The sequence below is a fragment of the Onychostoma macrolepis genome, chromosome 13 (assembly GCF_012432095.1).
Source record: "Onychostoma macrolepis isolate SWU-2019 chromosome 13, ASM1243209v1, whole genome shotgun sequence".
Lineage (NCBI taxonomy): Eukaryota > Metazoa > Chordata > Actinopteri > Cypriniformes > Cyprinidae > Onychostoma > Onychostoma macrolepis.
In genome coordinates, this window is record NC_081167.1 from 2,262,779 (window position 1) to 2,279,615 (window position 16,837).

The 16,837-nt window shown below is 38.6% G+C and overlaps 1 protein-coding gene across 1 annotated transcript in view; it reads left to right on the plus strand.

The window, feature by feature from the left end:
* Positions 1–16,837, plus strand: part of dst (dystonin) — a 168,406-nt gene that overhangs the window by 47,480 nt on the left and 104,089 nt on the right. Inside the window, 4 exon segments of the mRNA XM_058795815.1 lie at positions 161–250; positions 6,057–6,173; positions 8,326–8,403; positions 10,481–10,573. Of these exon segments, the coding sequence (XP_058651798.1) occupies positions 161–250; positions 6,057–6,173; positions 8,326–8,403; positions 10,481–10,573 (378 nt within the window).

Genomic DNA, 16,837 nt, shown 5'->3' on the forward strand with positions numbered 1-16,837 from the left:
TTAGGGAAAATTTGTTGTGTTCTCAGAAACAGATAGACCGATAGATAGACGGACTGACAGACAGACAGACCAGATAGATGATAGATAGATAGATTCTTTTCTCATATATATTTTTCTCTTATATACGTGTTTTTTTCTTTCTCTTCTCACTTTGTTTCAGGTCCGAAAGCATGTTAACGACCTGTATGAGGATTTGCGAGATGGACATAACCTGATCTCCCTGCTGGAGGTGCTGTCTGGTGACACACTGGTGAGTATCGCTCTGATTGAGCTGCTCAATGATCACTTCTTACCATCTGTCAGCTGTTTGTGTCTGAAACATACTGAGAAGTATGTTAAACGTTTAAGCAGTCTTGAAGCGGAATACTTGAACATGTGTGCAGTCACTCACTGTAACATCACAGTGTTTTTGAAGGGGGCCATCCACACCAGTCCACATCTGTGTGTGTGTGTGTGTGTGTTACTAATCCAGCAGCCACTCACACACTGATCAGCTTTGCTAAAAGTGACTTAACCAGTACCTGCACATTCATGCTTTACATCAGCTAAAACACCTGTGCTAATAGTGTAATCTGTGAAAATGCATTTGCTTATTAACACACTAGTGTACAATGAGCTTTTCATATGCACACTATTATAGGAGTTTTGCATTATGAAAATATTTAAAATTATAGTCTAGTTGTGTACTGTGCTATGATGCATTGGCTGTGAGCTGTGGAGGAATTCTCATTCAGTATCAGAGGTGCTGTAGTTCCCAGTAACTCATGCCAGCAGATTACAGTATGCAACTCACGTTTTAGACGTCACTGAGATTTTGGTGAATCTGTGTTCTAATATATAAAAAAATTACTCTTCATTTAATAAGGCTCTGAAAAATAAGTGCACTTTAGCATACTTTAGTGTGAACTCAGTGTGCTTTCTGACACTTAATTGCATGATCGTTTTAGTTTGGGATGCACCGATACCTCTTTTTCCAGTACTCGCCCGATACCGATACTTTTATTTTTGGTTCTTGCCGATACAGAGTACCGATACCAATATTTTCAATGCATTTGTAAATTTTTTAAATATTGGGTACAGAAACCAAAAGAGTATGTATAATATTAGCTGGTTAACTTCATTTATCAAATAGATACAGTCAAACTAAAGTTTATTCAGACACCTTCAACATTTCTCACATTATCACAGTTTATTCGCTATAGTTTAGAAAATGGTAATAAAATATGACAAGAACTCAGAGTTAAACTGTGTCAGAACAAATTCAGCTTGATAATGTCAAATAACTTTGATGTAATGTAATGGATTACAATCAACCAAAAATTCAGACAGTTGATAGTATGACAATATTTACACAACTATCAATACTCTGTCGGGCCACCCTTATCCTTAATGACAGCCTGTAGTCTCCTGGGCATGCTGTCAACCAGGTTCATGAAAACCTGAACTTCAATTTTTTCCCAGACTCGGTCTGAATAATGTTTGGTCCCAAATTTGTATCAGTTTTATTGGTAGTCCACTGTATGAAGAATGTTTGGGTATAATATGTCACAGTTTACTTTTATTTTGCTATCCTCACTTACATAAATGAACTATACTGTAGTGTCCTGCACCCACTAGTAAAAAAATATCAACAATTATATCTGGTCTCTGAATAATTTTTGGTTTGACTGTATATTCTTTGGTTATTTTCACACTTAATTATGCCCATTAAAATGTATTTTACAAGTTTGTGTTACTTTCACTGCTCATTTTTTTTGTTGCTCTATACTACATCATCTTTAATTTAATAGCATTAGAGCTGCTCCGTTGCAGCGGCTTAGTACTGTAATCACACATTTTGCTGTAATAATGCAGGGAACCACTCGTTATAAATCTCCTAACAGTGATATTTTCAGAAATAGCGTTTTTTTCCCATCTGAAACGTGCTGTGATTTTATATTCCAAAGCCACTCATATAATGCAGAAACACTCATAAAGCAAGCAAAACAAACACAACGCGTACGTAACTGTGCTGGTGCAGAATGAGAGGGACAAGTGCAGTACAGCACTTGTCGTCTATGCTTAAGGTTGAAAATAAATGATGTTTATAGTGAAGGCCCCTATAAATTGTCTTATATTTACAATTTAGTTTTAAACCAAATGATGCGTGCTAAGTGAGCGAACATCAATAAAGATCACACAACAGAAGTGCACGCTCTCGCTCTCTCCCTCCCTACCGTTAAGTAACTTGTGCATTGTTTTACTTACTTGTTTTTAACATATCCGACCGAACTACAAATTTTCCAGTGATGTCTGTGAGAAAGGGATATTCACTCGACAAGCTCGCCGCGCGCTCAATCCACTCACCGTGCTTTGCTTATCAGCTCGCGCACATCAGCTATACAGCTATACTGAATGTTTAACATTATATTCATTGTATACATATACTTCGTAGACATCCTTAATCTCTAATAACTCCATTCTGCTGTCTGTTGTTCTATTGTCTGTGTTTCTTTGTCTGAATATGGCACTTATCACATGCTGTGTGGTATCAGCATTTGGTATCGAGGCATTTTAACGAGTATGAGTACAGGAGCTCAGTATTGGGCCCGATACCAATACCAGTATTGGTGCATCCCTAATTTTAGTTAAATGAAAATAGTTTATGCAATTTATTTAAAAACTTTATTAAAAAGTAGATTTTTACATAATCAGTACGTAATTTCATAATCATGTCAGTTGTCTTTTAAATATGGTTAAAATTAGGGATGCATCGATCCGATACTCAGTATCGGCTCCAATTCGGTCATTTTCTGCCGGATCGGGTATCGGTCAGACGAGACCGATCCAAATCTGATATTGTGCGTATACTATTCTGTGTTAATGTTAAGCCCCACGAAAGGAACAAAAACATTATAAAGCATCATGAAGTGTTCGTGCACTATATTTCAAGTGTTCTGAAGCTGTTTCATAGTTAAATGTGAGGTACAGATGAATGTTTAAGTCGTTAAATTCAAGTTCACGTAAACTCTTCTCTCTGCCGCGGCTGTCTGTCATCCTCCATTCAGCATTCAAACTGCGTGTTGTGTTCAGTCACAAGAGCACTCAGTAAAGGAGATTTAAAACTGTTAAAAGAAAAGGCTCAAACTATTGCATAGATATAATACTCTACGCATCAATATCTCTTTCCTTTGTGCTTTGAACTTTTCTGTGCTGCGCGCTGTGACTCTGTGTTGTTTCAAGTGCATCATTCTGCACACGGGATGCGTAACGCTTTGTGCCGCTCTGTATTGGAGCCATACCCTTTCGTATTATAATAATTTTGCGCAATGAAAGATTATTAATAGACTTTCTTGTTCTGTCCTATCTATCATATGTTGCTGCCTTCATTACTGTGCTATACATTTGAAAGAAATGTCTTTTAATTTATAGTATGAATTTATGTAAATATATTTACTATATTTACTAATAAATAACATTTTACCAGATTTAGTCCTACACTTTTATTTGTTCCTCCACTAACCTAGTTTATAATAGTATTTTTTGTCATGGATTATGATTACATATTTTTTCATTTGTTATTTTTCATTAAAATGAAGTTGTCTATATTTAGTATATTGTGTTTAACACTCAAAAGAGTGATGATCAGGTTACCACACAGAGGTAAAGAAATTCTACATTGATTTAAAGAAAACTGCGCTGGTATCGAATGAGATCGGTATCATTTTCGGTATCGGATCGGATCGGTTCTGAAAAAATGGTATCGTTGCATCCCTAGTTAAAATGTACTGCTGAATGTACCGTACTGACAAGCGTTTATGTTAAGCTAAAATACACTTTAATTGCATTTCTATTGAAAATTGTTTATCATGCATTTGAATATTTATAATTACATATTTGTTATATAGTCACAATTTAGTAAAAAAAAAAAACTTTAAAGGAGTCATGAACTTAGAAACCAGAATACCCTTGATCTTTTGACATATAAGAGGTCATTGTACTATAAAAACATCCTGTAAGTTAGTCCAAAAACAGCTTATATTGAAGTCAGTCTGCCTAAACCACAGCTTGTGCAGTGTTCCACTTTATGACATAATAGTGCAGATAAGCACCACCAAAAAGAAGATCATCAACGCCTGCTTCTACATCACTGCCTGTTTAGCCCTGCCCACCGATTCGCGCATCTAGTGTTTACGAGAAAGGAAAACGTGCAGGTCTACGCAGAAATCAAATGATAAAGATGGCTCTGAATACAGGAAGATGCTGTGCAGTGCCAAGTTGTGGAAAAAAAAAAACAGTCTTTGCATTGCCTTTCTTCTGATGCCAACATTAGGAAAGAGTGGATAAACTTTATTTTTAATTAAGTTCCAGACCACGTCACGTCAGTAAGTAAGTAATATTTATTTATATAGCACCTTTCCCAGACAAGGAGGAGTCACAAAGTGCTTTACAGTAAGAAAATAAAACCAAAACAAATTAAGTACCAGCTGTACAAATACCACAAAATTCAATAACAGCCAAACCATATTGTTAATTAAAAGCTTGTCCAAAAAGATGTATTGTTTGGTGTTTTTTAAAAGATTCTACAGAACTCATAGTTATCAATGTTAAAGGAAGCGAGTTCCAGAGCCTTGGAGCCACAACACAAAAGGAACGGTCACCTCTTGTCTTAAGACGTGTTCTAGGAGTAATTAAAAGGTCTAGGGCCAGAAGACCTCAGAGACCAGCCAGGGGAGTGTGCATGTAGTAGATTCTGGATGTAAGCAGGTGCCTGACCATGCAGAGGTCTATAAGTTACAACCAAAATTTTAAAATGCACTCTAAAACCAATAGGAAGCCAATAGGAAGCCTTAAGCACGGGAGTAATATGAGACCTCCTGCTGGTCCTAGGAAAAAGCCTAATGTTGTCAGGGGCAATAATCATCGCCTCAGTTTTATCAGTATTAAGTTTAAAAAAAATTTCTGCCATCCATTTGTTAATGGAGACTATACAATTTTGCAATTGGGACAGTTTGTCTAGTCTATCAGGACTAAAATAAACATACAATTGGATGTGATCGGCATAACAATGAATAAGATATTATTTTAAAACTATTAACAATCTTGCCAAGAGGAAGCATATACAGACTAAACAGCGGAGGGCCAAGCACAGAACCTTGTGGTACACCACAGGACAAAGGAGCAGAGTCTGACATGTAAGATCCTGAGGACACAGAAAAACTCCTGTCAGACAAGTAAGAACTTGATCCTTTGTTCACTTCATTTTACCACGGATTCGTTTACAAACAAGGCGTAATTCGACGCGGGATTTTCAGAAAGATTGAAACTAAAAGACGATGCTATGCCATCTATATTGGATCTGACAGTAATGTTACAACACACAAGTGTGAGTAAATGTTTTTATAACGTGATCACTATTGCTTTGTCTGTTAAACAGATCGTTTGATATGAGTATTTATGTGGGTTTAACCTAAATCACAGCAGCATCTATCTGTGAAGGACATAGCCTGTCAAACGGCTTTGTGTCAAACATACACAACTGTTAGCCAATCATAGCAGTGGACGTTTACTTCCGAGTCTACAATCCTCCATGCCTATTCAAACAGAGAGTTCAGATGAGGGGCGTCAAAAACAGGACAGAAAATAACATTACTTCTAAATGATGATGTTTTTTTGTAACAGCTTACAGCTCTGAGTGACTGAGGTTGATTTGACTGAGGATTCCTCCAGGAGCTGTCACTGATATATCCGCTCATTTCCGTGATGTGAGCGCTTTAGCTCGGCTGCTGATTGCACTGATCTGGGGTGCGTTTCCCAAAAGCATTGTTAGATTACTATGGTCGTTAGTTCCATCGAACTCTATTTGTGACAACAGAACTTGCGACCATAGTTGTTATGGGGAAACGCACAGATCAGAGAAAAGTGCCCCCTTTGTTTTGGTGACACCCTGTTTCTTTTCCTCCTTGTCTCCTGTCCTTCTCATGTTCTTCTTCTGTCCATCTCTCATGTGTCCACCTGTCTCTGTCTCTGTGTCTGTGTGTGTGTCTCTCTCTCGTGCTCACGTTCCCGCCGGTAAGCCAAGGGAGCGTGATTTTCTGAAGACGTTGCGGTTGGTGAGTGCGGCTGACGCATGCACGGTTGAGCGGCATGGACGTGACCACGATGATGAGGATGATGATGATGAGGATAAGGGGGTAGGTGTGGACACGTGTCCTCCTGCCCCCTCATAACAGGACTAATGTAGAGTTTGCTGTGTGTATTAACTGGAGTGCCAAACCCAGAGAAGCCTGGCTTCTCCTCAGTGGACTGTAGGCTCCTGGGACTTTCTGCAGACAGTGAGGTTGAGGTTACAGGGATGGGTAAACAGCATCCGCCTCATCGCTGAATATTGCCTTCTGGGGTTGCTGTGGAGTGCTCTTGAATGCCAGCTTGGTCATTTCTCAAGACACAGAAGCTTGAGCTGTGAACTAAAGGCCTGATTCAAGTTCCTTTCGCTTCAAGAGTGTGTTAAAGACCCCATGAAATCAAGGTTTTGTGGATTTTACTTAATTTTTATTCTGTTAGGTTTAAGGCATAAAATTGATGACAACATCTCTGGCTCATCGGCATATACTTTTTTTTTCCTCGACTAAACAAAATTCAAAATATTGTTTTAAGTGATAATATGTGCATATATGCCTGATATGTAGTTATTAAGCAATGATAATGTCAGTGTGATTTTAACACGTTATTGAATAATTTGTAAGTCCTTAGAGAGAAAAGGAATGGCAATAATACATAAATAATACAGTGAAAAAATAGGTGGTATACTGAGAATTTTTTTTTTATAATAGGTACAAAATTTGAATCCGTTTGAATTTGTATAAGGTGTTCATACAGCAGTTAACCTGCTTGTCATAAAATGCGGTCTACCATTGCTAAACTGCAGGACGTGCTTGATATTAAAAAGATATTAAAAGTTCAAAATCCAATACAGAGTGACGGGAGCTCTCAGCACTTCAAAATTGAAGTTAGTGATCCACTGGAGCCAAACATTGTCCATAACTCGTTAGTTCGCTTCAACATAAAGCATTGTTTATTCTGTTTTGTTGTATTGTACAGTATTTGTCTGTGCTATAGCATGCTGCATGGATGACATATTGTAGGCTAAAACCCGGAAACAAATTAGCATTTAAGCACCTCAGGTTCCATTGTCCTGAAGTTAAAAGGCTTTATTTTTGAATGAGTTTTGGATAAATGTTTGAATTGATGATTTTATAAAATTCAAATGTTTGAATTTTTGTTAGTTTTTATTAATTAATTTTTGTAAATAACGACTGAAAGAGTTGTTGGCAGCCTAATGGTTGAATGCTTAACACTGAAGTCATGTGACTGTGGTGTAATTTGTGTATAGCCTATGTATAGCTTTTTGTGTTAGTTCTAGTTGTGTTAATTTGTAAAGATTATCATGATAAACAAAACCTGTAAGAATCATAAACATTTTTCTGCAATAATCCAAAAGCCAATGGAAAAGTCCTGTTGGTTTTTGTCGAGGGAATCAGGTTGATTGTGAACTTCTGGGTTGGCCTTCAAAATCGGTCATCACTGCAGCACTCTATTGCTTTTAATTTGTTTCTTTTTTTATTGCTGACTGTTTACTTGTCTTTTCTAAGATGACTTTTTATTTATATTAATTAGTCTAGTATTAGTTTTTGCTGTATCCGTCGAAGAATTTCATGGGGTCTTTTAATGTTCAGTATGAATTTATATATAAGTTTACACATACTTGACTTTCATGAAAAGTGCTATTTCGTGTTATACAAACCTCTTGTTTTTGATTGATAGAACATTTTTTACTATTCTGTGAACAAAACCCATGGAACTCATGTCAGTCCTTTACTTCCAGCCTTAAAGGGCGACACGATTCTTCACAAGTCATCCATCATCTGCTCAATCGTTCTCATTTCTCTTTAAGTCTGCCCACACTATACTGTACATCAAGTTTGACAGGCACCTTTGAGAAACTCCATCCGAGCTGGACAGTGGAGATTTTCAGATCTTTCCATCTGCTTTATTCCCGTTTCACTGCTTCCAGTCTCAGCCCACTCTACATCTTTGACCTTGCGTTTGGCTTGAGTTCAAGGCATCATGTAATATAGCGTTAACCTGTGGGAAGGTAGCAAGACAGCTGATGTACCTCAGTCAGGCCAGCTAGGCATTGATGTGCAGTAGTTGAGCTCTCCAGGCATGAGCGCAGTGAGTTTCTCCTCCTCTGCTGACGGTACGGTGAGTGTCTGGTGCCGAGAGCTCGGCCGTGTCTGATGACGCATGCGCTGATGTCTTGTCTCTCTCTCTCTCTCCTCACAGCCGCGGGAGAAGGGCCGCATGCGCTTCCACAGACTCCAGAATGTACAGATTGCACTGGACTACTTAAAAAGACGGCAGGTAAGACAGTGAGAAAAATAACCAACAAAGACAGTCATTCTATTTTTTTATGCTCCTATTCCAGTTTTTACACTGGTGTGTGAGCATTTAAATCTCAAAAATTTGACATTACATCAGTTTCTGTTCTGTGTGATTTCTAAATCAACTCTAAATCAATTCTCTAATAAATTTCTAAATCATTTGAAGAAAAATAGCACTTGTTACAGAAATACAGAATACAGGTCGAACATTTTAATATCAAAAATCATTTGCAGTCAGGGGCGTGTTTAGAGTTTTGGGGGCCCTAAGCAAGCGGTCCCTTGAGGGGCCTCCTCGGTAGAAACCACACAGTTGTGGTACCTAAACACGCTACTGTTTGCAGTAATGCTACTGTAAGTCACGTTTGCAGTTCAAAACAAAACTGACTAGTTGTCATAGAGATCAGCTTAAATTTAATTAGTTTCAACTAAATGATTGTAAATTCCACTTACGTTGTGCTCTGCTTTGACATGGACAAAAGATTCCTGAGGGATCTAATATTGCATGATCTGCTTTTTGAATATTATTTGAATTATAATATTGTAGTATTTTTTGATAAACGATGCATTGCACACTTCTAGTGCACTTTTAAGGAAGTGAATATATTGTATTCCATTTACAAAATGGCCAGAAACTCTTATTTTTTCTCTACCAATGAAAATTGATACAGTGCATTTATATTCATATGTTGAAGGCAGGGTTTAGTTGGTTAATCCTGTGTACTAGTTAACCATTCATTTCAGTTGGGGGGAAAGAAACATCTGATCTGGCTATCTGTAAAAAGACAAATACAAGCAGTTCTGCTCAAGATGATACGTGACACATGAGGAAGCAAACTTTGACCTCTGAATTCACAAATGACCCGATGCATGACCTCTCATTTGTACTTGCTTAAGTAGACCATAAGTTTAAATGCCTTTTCCAAGAATAAACATGGGTTCAGTTTGTTGGTAAGCTGAGAAATAGTCATCACTGAAGATGAATTATGATAAACTTCTCATAACCCACATTCTTTGTTTTATTTTGATTGTTAGCATTCAAATCTATTATAAGCCGGTCTGTGTGAAACAGTGATTTTATCACGGATTTTGTATGACTCAAAACAATGGCAAACTCAATACGGTTACAGACACCAGTGTTCAAAAAAGGTTGCAATTAAAAATAAAAATAAAAATTGTAATCAGCAATTCACCAGATCATACTGTAGTTAACATGCCTCCAGTCTGTGCAGCATTGCCAAGAAGCCTAGAAACCTGACACTTTGTTATAAAAAAGGTCACAGTGGCTTCAAACATGGCTCCTTCAATCAGAAATTATAAATGGAGCTGTTCATTTCTTAGGTAAGCAGTTAGTCTCCATGCCCTAAATAAACATCCTGTCCTCTAGTGCCCTCTTGTGGTGAGACAGTGTTGGTTATAGATTTATTGCTCTTAGAATTGTTTATAGTCTAGAAGTAGATTGCTGCATAGATTATGTTTGGAAAACAAATGCATTTCTAATAGCAGCCTTATAAATGACTTTTTGCCATGATGCACTTTAATGTAAAATATTTTTATTCAGTTCAGTTCTAGTTTATTTGAGCAGCACTCTTCACAATATTTATATATATATATATATATATATATATATATATGTCTGTGTGTGTAAACAATATTAAAACATAGTATATTAAGTGTAAAGTATAAATACACTGTTGCATGTGCTGTATTATCTGCCTTCAAATACTTATTTCTCATCTCATTTACAAATGAATTAGAATGAATGAATGAATTAACTGAATCAGATGTAAATAGCCATGTAATTGAATCCAAAACAATAGCCTTGCTTGTTGTAATATTAATGTGTTTTGGCATTGGAGATGTTATTTAAATTTCATTACATATGGTTTTGTATGTTTATCGGTGTATACACATACATTAATATAAAATAAATACATGAAGCTAAAAATGTCATTATATAAGCAGTCATTTTTTAGGACTTTATGGAAAAATTGCAGTGCGCTGTATGATTGTGTTATCATCTCACTCATCATATAACTGTATAACGCTTGTGTTCTCAGGTGAAGCTGGTGAACATCAGGAACGACGACATAACAGACGGAAACCCCAAACTGACATTGGGATTAATATGGACCATAATTCTGCACTTTCAGGTGAGCCAATCAAGTCTCATAACATATTTGTATTGTTTATTTATTGGCTTTGATGCTTGATGTAGGTATTTCCAACTGCTTATTCCTCATTATGTGAAACAGCGGTCATATGTCGATTCTGCAGTTCATTCTCTGACCACAAGAGGTCATACATGTGTGTGTGCAAACCCACATTAGCTCAAGGGTGTGCAGATATTTATTGAAAAGAGCTTATGAGACGACACATTATCTATTGCCCTAGAAACAAGCCAAAACACCTTAGCAGCCGTCAAATAAATATTTGAAATATTTTTCAAATAAAACCACATTGTTTTAAAACTATAAATATAGCTCTAATATAGTCCATAAATAAAACTATGAATAATCCATAAATAAACTTCAGGTTTCAAGGCTTCCTCAAGCCAGCATTCAGAGTTTGTCTTCATTTTCCCGTTCTAGTATGAGGATTGTTTAGTTGTAGGTGGAGCGCGGTGAGCTGTATCTGTCAGTCTGCAGAGCATGTTCACTCACATACTCACGCCCGCTTCGGTGTTTATTCATTTTCTGTAAGGCGCCTTCAAGCAGGAACATTTCCCTGTTTTAATGAAACTCTGTGATGTGCCAGAATCTTCAATTATGTGATTTTCCTCAGTAGCTACATTGTGAGATTGATTTATTAAGGTTATTATTTTAGCATCAACATGTAGTAGCTAAACATGGAAAATATTTGTGTCATTACATACACGAGATCTGTCTTGTATGTTTTACTCAATTATTCAGATTTTGTATGCTTTCTAATAATGGGGGGGATCCATGCTTTTCACAATGAAAGAGCTTCTATTGCAAAAATTGTCCAAAAAAGTGCTGATGCAAGATGAATCATCCTGAGCAAATTATGAACACTGCAGAGAATGTCTTTTGCGTTTTAAGTTTGCGACAGGCTTTTTAAAAGTATTTCTGCAGAATCTGTGCTTCAGCTGCCTCACGCAGAGGTCACACACAGGTTCTGCTGCAGCTGCGCATGTCTGAGCCTGTGAAACTGCATCAAATGTACAGTATATAAGACTGAGGCGGAGAGGAGTGCAGTCATACGTTCCTGCTTTCCGTCTGCGCTGCTTTGTAATTGTTAGAGTCTGTGCACCTGCATCAGATGGAGGTTTTTGCTCATTATATCCCTTTGCCCTTTTTAATATCACATTTTCTTTACTGTGTAAACAAGACAGTTCAAATGTGCAAAATGCATCCAGTTCAAGTATTCCCTTGGAGAGATCTACTGATTTCGGACACACTGTCCCACCTTCACTGCAGTATGATATTAATATCCTTGGCTCGGCTGCGTGTTTGGTTTGAGTTGATGTTATGATTGAAACATTTTAGCAGGAGCCTGTCGCAGAAGTCAACCCGAGTCCAGAGCGTCACAGCTCTTTCTGATTCACTTCTCTGGGAATGCAGGAACGGCAGGCTGTAACAACTTCACCGCACCTCGATCTCGCAAACCACGCTGACCCAGCCTCCCTGACGGCCCACAATGGGCTGAAGGCTTACAAAACACCTCAAAAATTGATATCTGGGGCTTAGCCGAAGAATGTGTTAAATAATGCTTGGCTTCATAAAACTTGCTGTCAGGTAGCGTGGGGCCGTGCAGGAGCACCTGCCGCTGTCACTCTCACGCGAGCCGTTGGGCATGCGGCGCTAGTGGGCCTGTTCCCTCATGAATCCGCAGTTAGATGGCACATAGAGTTGTTTTTGAGACTTCAGTCTCTCAGGGATGATTTTTGAACCGTGTTCATGTTTTTTTAGCCCTCCGGTCTCTTCTTTTGGAGTATTGAGTTTTCAGTCTGTTTCCAACAAATGAAGTTTCGCTGCATGCAAATTTACATCTATTGTTTGCAGCTCTTTAGGCGACTAATGTAATCAAAGATTTTGGAGAATGCATTTATTCATTAAAATGCATTATACAATATCCACAGCTGCCGTCTGAATACTGTCTGTTTGAACATGCGATCAAAGACATGAATCAAGCTGGCATTAGCCATTATGTTGTTTTAGTAGTTTGCTTGTCTTTTTTGCCTTATAAGCATGCTTTGAAGTTGAGGGGTGTGTTGAGGGTGTATTAACAACGCCTCCAGCAATAATATGCAACAATGTGATGTTTGATCTCTCCTTTTTTCTTTAATGTTTTTAAAACTACACTACGGAATATTTTTTTGTGCAAAAATGAACAAAATTGTGTTAGTATATAAAAACTTGAAATAAAAAAGCTGAAGTATTGATTTGAATTTTGTATTGTCGGGTCAGATTTGGCGGGAAATTCCAGGAAAAGTCATTAATTTGTCTGTGTTTACATCATGTCCACACAGAAGGCCTGGCTAGCATGTCGTATGTGGATGCTGAGGAGTAGTTGTGCAGTAGCATGGGAATGCAATAAATAGTGCTGTTGCATCCAATTTGAACTAATCAGCTAGTTGCCGTTTAACAAGGTCAGTTTTAAACAGCAGCCCTCGCTGACTTCTGGGGAATCACCCACTATGGAGTGAAAACAGTATCAAAACCTCCTACAAATGCACGCGAGAGATCCACACGCGTGCACACGAATCTACAATGCACGCGAGAGATCCACATGCGCGTACACAAATCCACAAATGCACGCGCGAGAGATCCATACACACACGAATCCACACACGCGCGCGCGAAAGATCCACACACACACACACACACACATACCAATCCACACACACACACACACGAATCCACAAATGAAAGCAAGATCCACACAGGGCAATCCAGACAAAGGCAATATGTGCATTGCTTCTTTGCTCACAGTATACACAACAAATGGCAAGTCCTTTGCAGTAGTGTTCTGCCTTAAGAATGTCCGTGAATATGCGGTTTTGTATTTGTGGATTCTTTTGAGACTGTCATTCCGCAGCTTAAACTCACAAATGCACACAGGCCTATCTGTACCGGGTGTGTCTCACTCGTCTTTACAAGTGAAGCTGCTGGCTCTTTGATCGCCCCCTGGTGGCTGGCTGCAGTTCAGGTCATAAACCTCTCCATGTAAACGAATGGGACTTCAGTCAAAATAAAAAAATGAATTACACTTCCAATACAATTTTCCGAAATATGGTTTTGGTCATATAAGGTAGTTGTTATCACACTGATATATGTTCAATTGTTCGTTTTTGTGATAAGTTTGATTTTAGCTAGTAATTTGATGCTATAAAAACGGGGCATGTCGTTATGGTTGATTGGGTCTGCGGGAGTTTGATTCCAGCGAGGTGATGTATGTAGAACGTTCGGTGAGGTCGCATAACTGCCAAATTCAAACTACATTTTCGCGCTTTGTCTGACGCTGAGATGCCGCTGCACTTGTCATATAATCACACCTATGAAGTGTTTTTAACCACATAATGTTTATTTTGTGCTTTAGACATTTAAATACACATAAGTACTAGTAAAACAATACATTTAGAGTTCGTAAAATATCAGATGTTTATGGAAGCAGCAATAACAATCCATTCAAATATAATTTTCAGACGTGTTTTATTAATATCAAATACACATCGTGTAAGTAACTATAAAGTTCACTCTATTCTTCTCCTATTTCACCCGCCACTTACTTACATGTATTTTGCGAGAAATTGATGAATTTACGTGATGTAAATCCGACTCACAGGACTCTCTGAACTGCAGCAGGAACAAACATGGCGGCGCCCATCTCACATTACAAATCACCATGAAGATCATTTAGAACTGTTTTTAAACGATAAAACACACTCATTTGTACATATTTGTGAATCGGAATATCAGATAGTTGATTATATGGTAAGCAAGTTTATGAATATTTTGAATAAAAAAGGAAAAAGGAAATAAAAGCGATCCATCTGTCATTCAGTGTTATTGTGGCAGCGGTATGTCATGTGATAAGCATGACGCGTCGCCATGGAAACATTAAGGGGAAGCGTTCTAAAATAACGGTCGCCTAAAAAAAACTCACTCTGGGGGGACCGCTGGAATATTTTAAACTCACCAATGAAAAGGTTAAATGACCAAAATCATATTTCGGAAAATTGTATTGGAAGTGTAATTTATTTTTTTATTTTGACTGAAGTCCCATTCGTTTACATGGAGAGGGCGGGGTTTATGACCTGAACTGCAACCAGCCACCAGGGGGCGATCAAAGAGCCAGCAGCTTCACTTGTAAAGACGAGTGAGACACACCCGGTACAGATAGGCCTGTGTGCATTTGTGAGTTTAAGCTGCGGAATGACAGTCTCAAAAGAATCCACAAATACAAAACCGCATATTCACGGACATTCTTAAGGCAGAACACTACTGCAAAGGACTTGCCATTTGTTGTGTATACTGTGAGCAAAGAAGCAATGCACATATTTGCTTTGTCTGGATTGCCCTGTGTGGATCTTGCTTACATTTGTGGATTCATGTGCGCGTGTATGGATCTCTGGCGCGCATGTGTGGATCGGTATGTGTGTGTATGGATCTCTCGCGTGCGTGTGTGGATTCCTGTGTTTGTGGATCGCCATGTGTTTGGATCTCTCGCGTGTGCATTTGTGGATTCGTGTGTGTGTATGGCTCTCTCGCGCGCATGTGTGGATTCGTGTGCACGCGTGTGGATCTCTCGCGTGCATTTGTAGGAGGTTTTGATACTGTTTTCACTCCATAACCCACGGTCAAAACAAACAACCTGAAAAGAGTCTGCAACCATAAAGGGAAACTGACAGAGCTTATGCCAAAACAAGATCCAACCCACAGCAGATGTGATGCTTACATGCTCAGATGCCATTTTTTTCTGTTACCTGGTTTGTTGGAAGCACAGTGGGTCTGGGCACACTGAACGAACGCAGCGTTGTTTTAACCCACTGCACGTGCAGTACTCCTCTGTGCGGATATCAACATAACATACTTTGATGTTGTCATCTGAAATGCAAATGAAAGTTAATGGGAAAAGTATTTTACAGTAAGCACTTACAAGCATACAGTTTAATGGCTTGCCCTCCTATCCCATGTGTGTGCTGCCTAAAATGCATTTGAGCTCTGTTTTCCTGTTTTTTTGTACTACTACACCCCTATTGCTAAGATTTAAGCAGTCTGCAGCATGTTCTTGTGTTGTTTCTAGAATTTTCTAGATAGCTTCTAAGGGATCCATGCTGAAGTCTCTGTGATATTATAGTGGTAAGATGTGGCTAAAGGATTAGCACATATTGGGCCAGATTTACGAAATAGGGCAAATTAGCGGGAGAGCGCATTCTCATAAAATCACAGATGGGAGTGGAAAGTTCTGCAGTTCATCTACTGACAATGAGCACATTAAAGAACACAGACGCAGACAGAGCATTTCCTTACAGATGCAATCTACCAAGAGCAGCACAAATTAGTGCAAGGTCACAAACAAGCAGAACCGATGATAACGTGTGGATAAACTACCAACAACATAGATGCAAAATGGTTTAAGACATGATTTTTTGAGGAGACAAATAATGGTGCAAATACCAGTAAACTGACGACTGCAAACCTTAGTAAATCACCTTGCATGATTCATTGAAATACTCTCCTCCCATTAATGTTGCATCTTAAAGAGAAACTCCAACAAATGCATATTCAGCAGAAATAACTATGTCCACGCATTTTCATGTCTTCAGTAAAGTTTTTTAATGCCAAAACACTGGAACGAGCTGTTAGTAAGTCTGGCCCCTTGAGATCCCTCAAACATATTAGCCTGATTAGTAATTCTTGCCTTAGCAAACACTACTAATTAACTTTAAATGAATGTTTGGACAATAACTTGCTGTATAAGTGAATTATATTTTACAACTATGACTCCAAATGAGTTTATGTAGCCAATATAAGTTATTATCTTCCATATCTATGACCACTGGTTATGTTTGTTTGTTTTACGTGCTGGATGTGATCCTTTTGAAAGCTTTGCCCTTGTTTCGAGCCAGATTGAAGAGCAAACAGAGAGTTTTGTTGTCTGGCGCAGCACAGTTTGCCACGTTGTCCTGTTATTTTTAAAGGCTACATGACAGGCCATGACTCTTTCTCTCAGCCCGGTGCGTCCTAATCGAATGGCTCAACTTGCTGAGCAGAGATCTCACACGCGGCACACAGTTACCATCAGGGAACGGACGAGAGTCTGTCCCGCTCCCCTCCCTTTTCCCTCTCTCTCTCTCTCCAGCCTCCGACCGCTGAGGACATAGAGCCGGAGTCAGCCTGGGGAAACTCAACACCAGCAGGGCTCCGGGGGTGGCTGTGTTTACACATCAC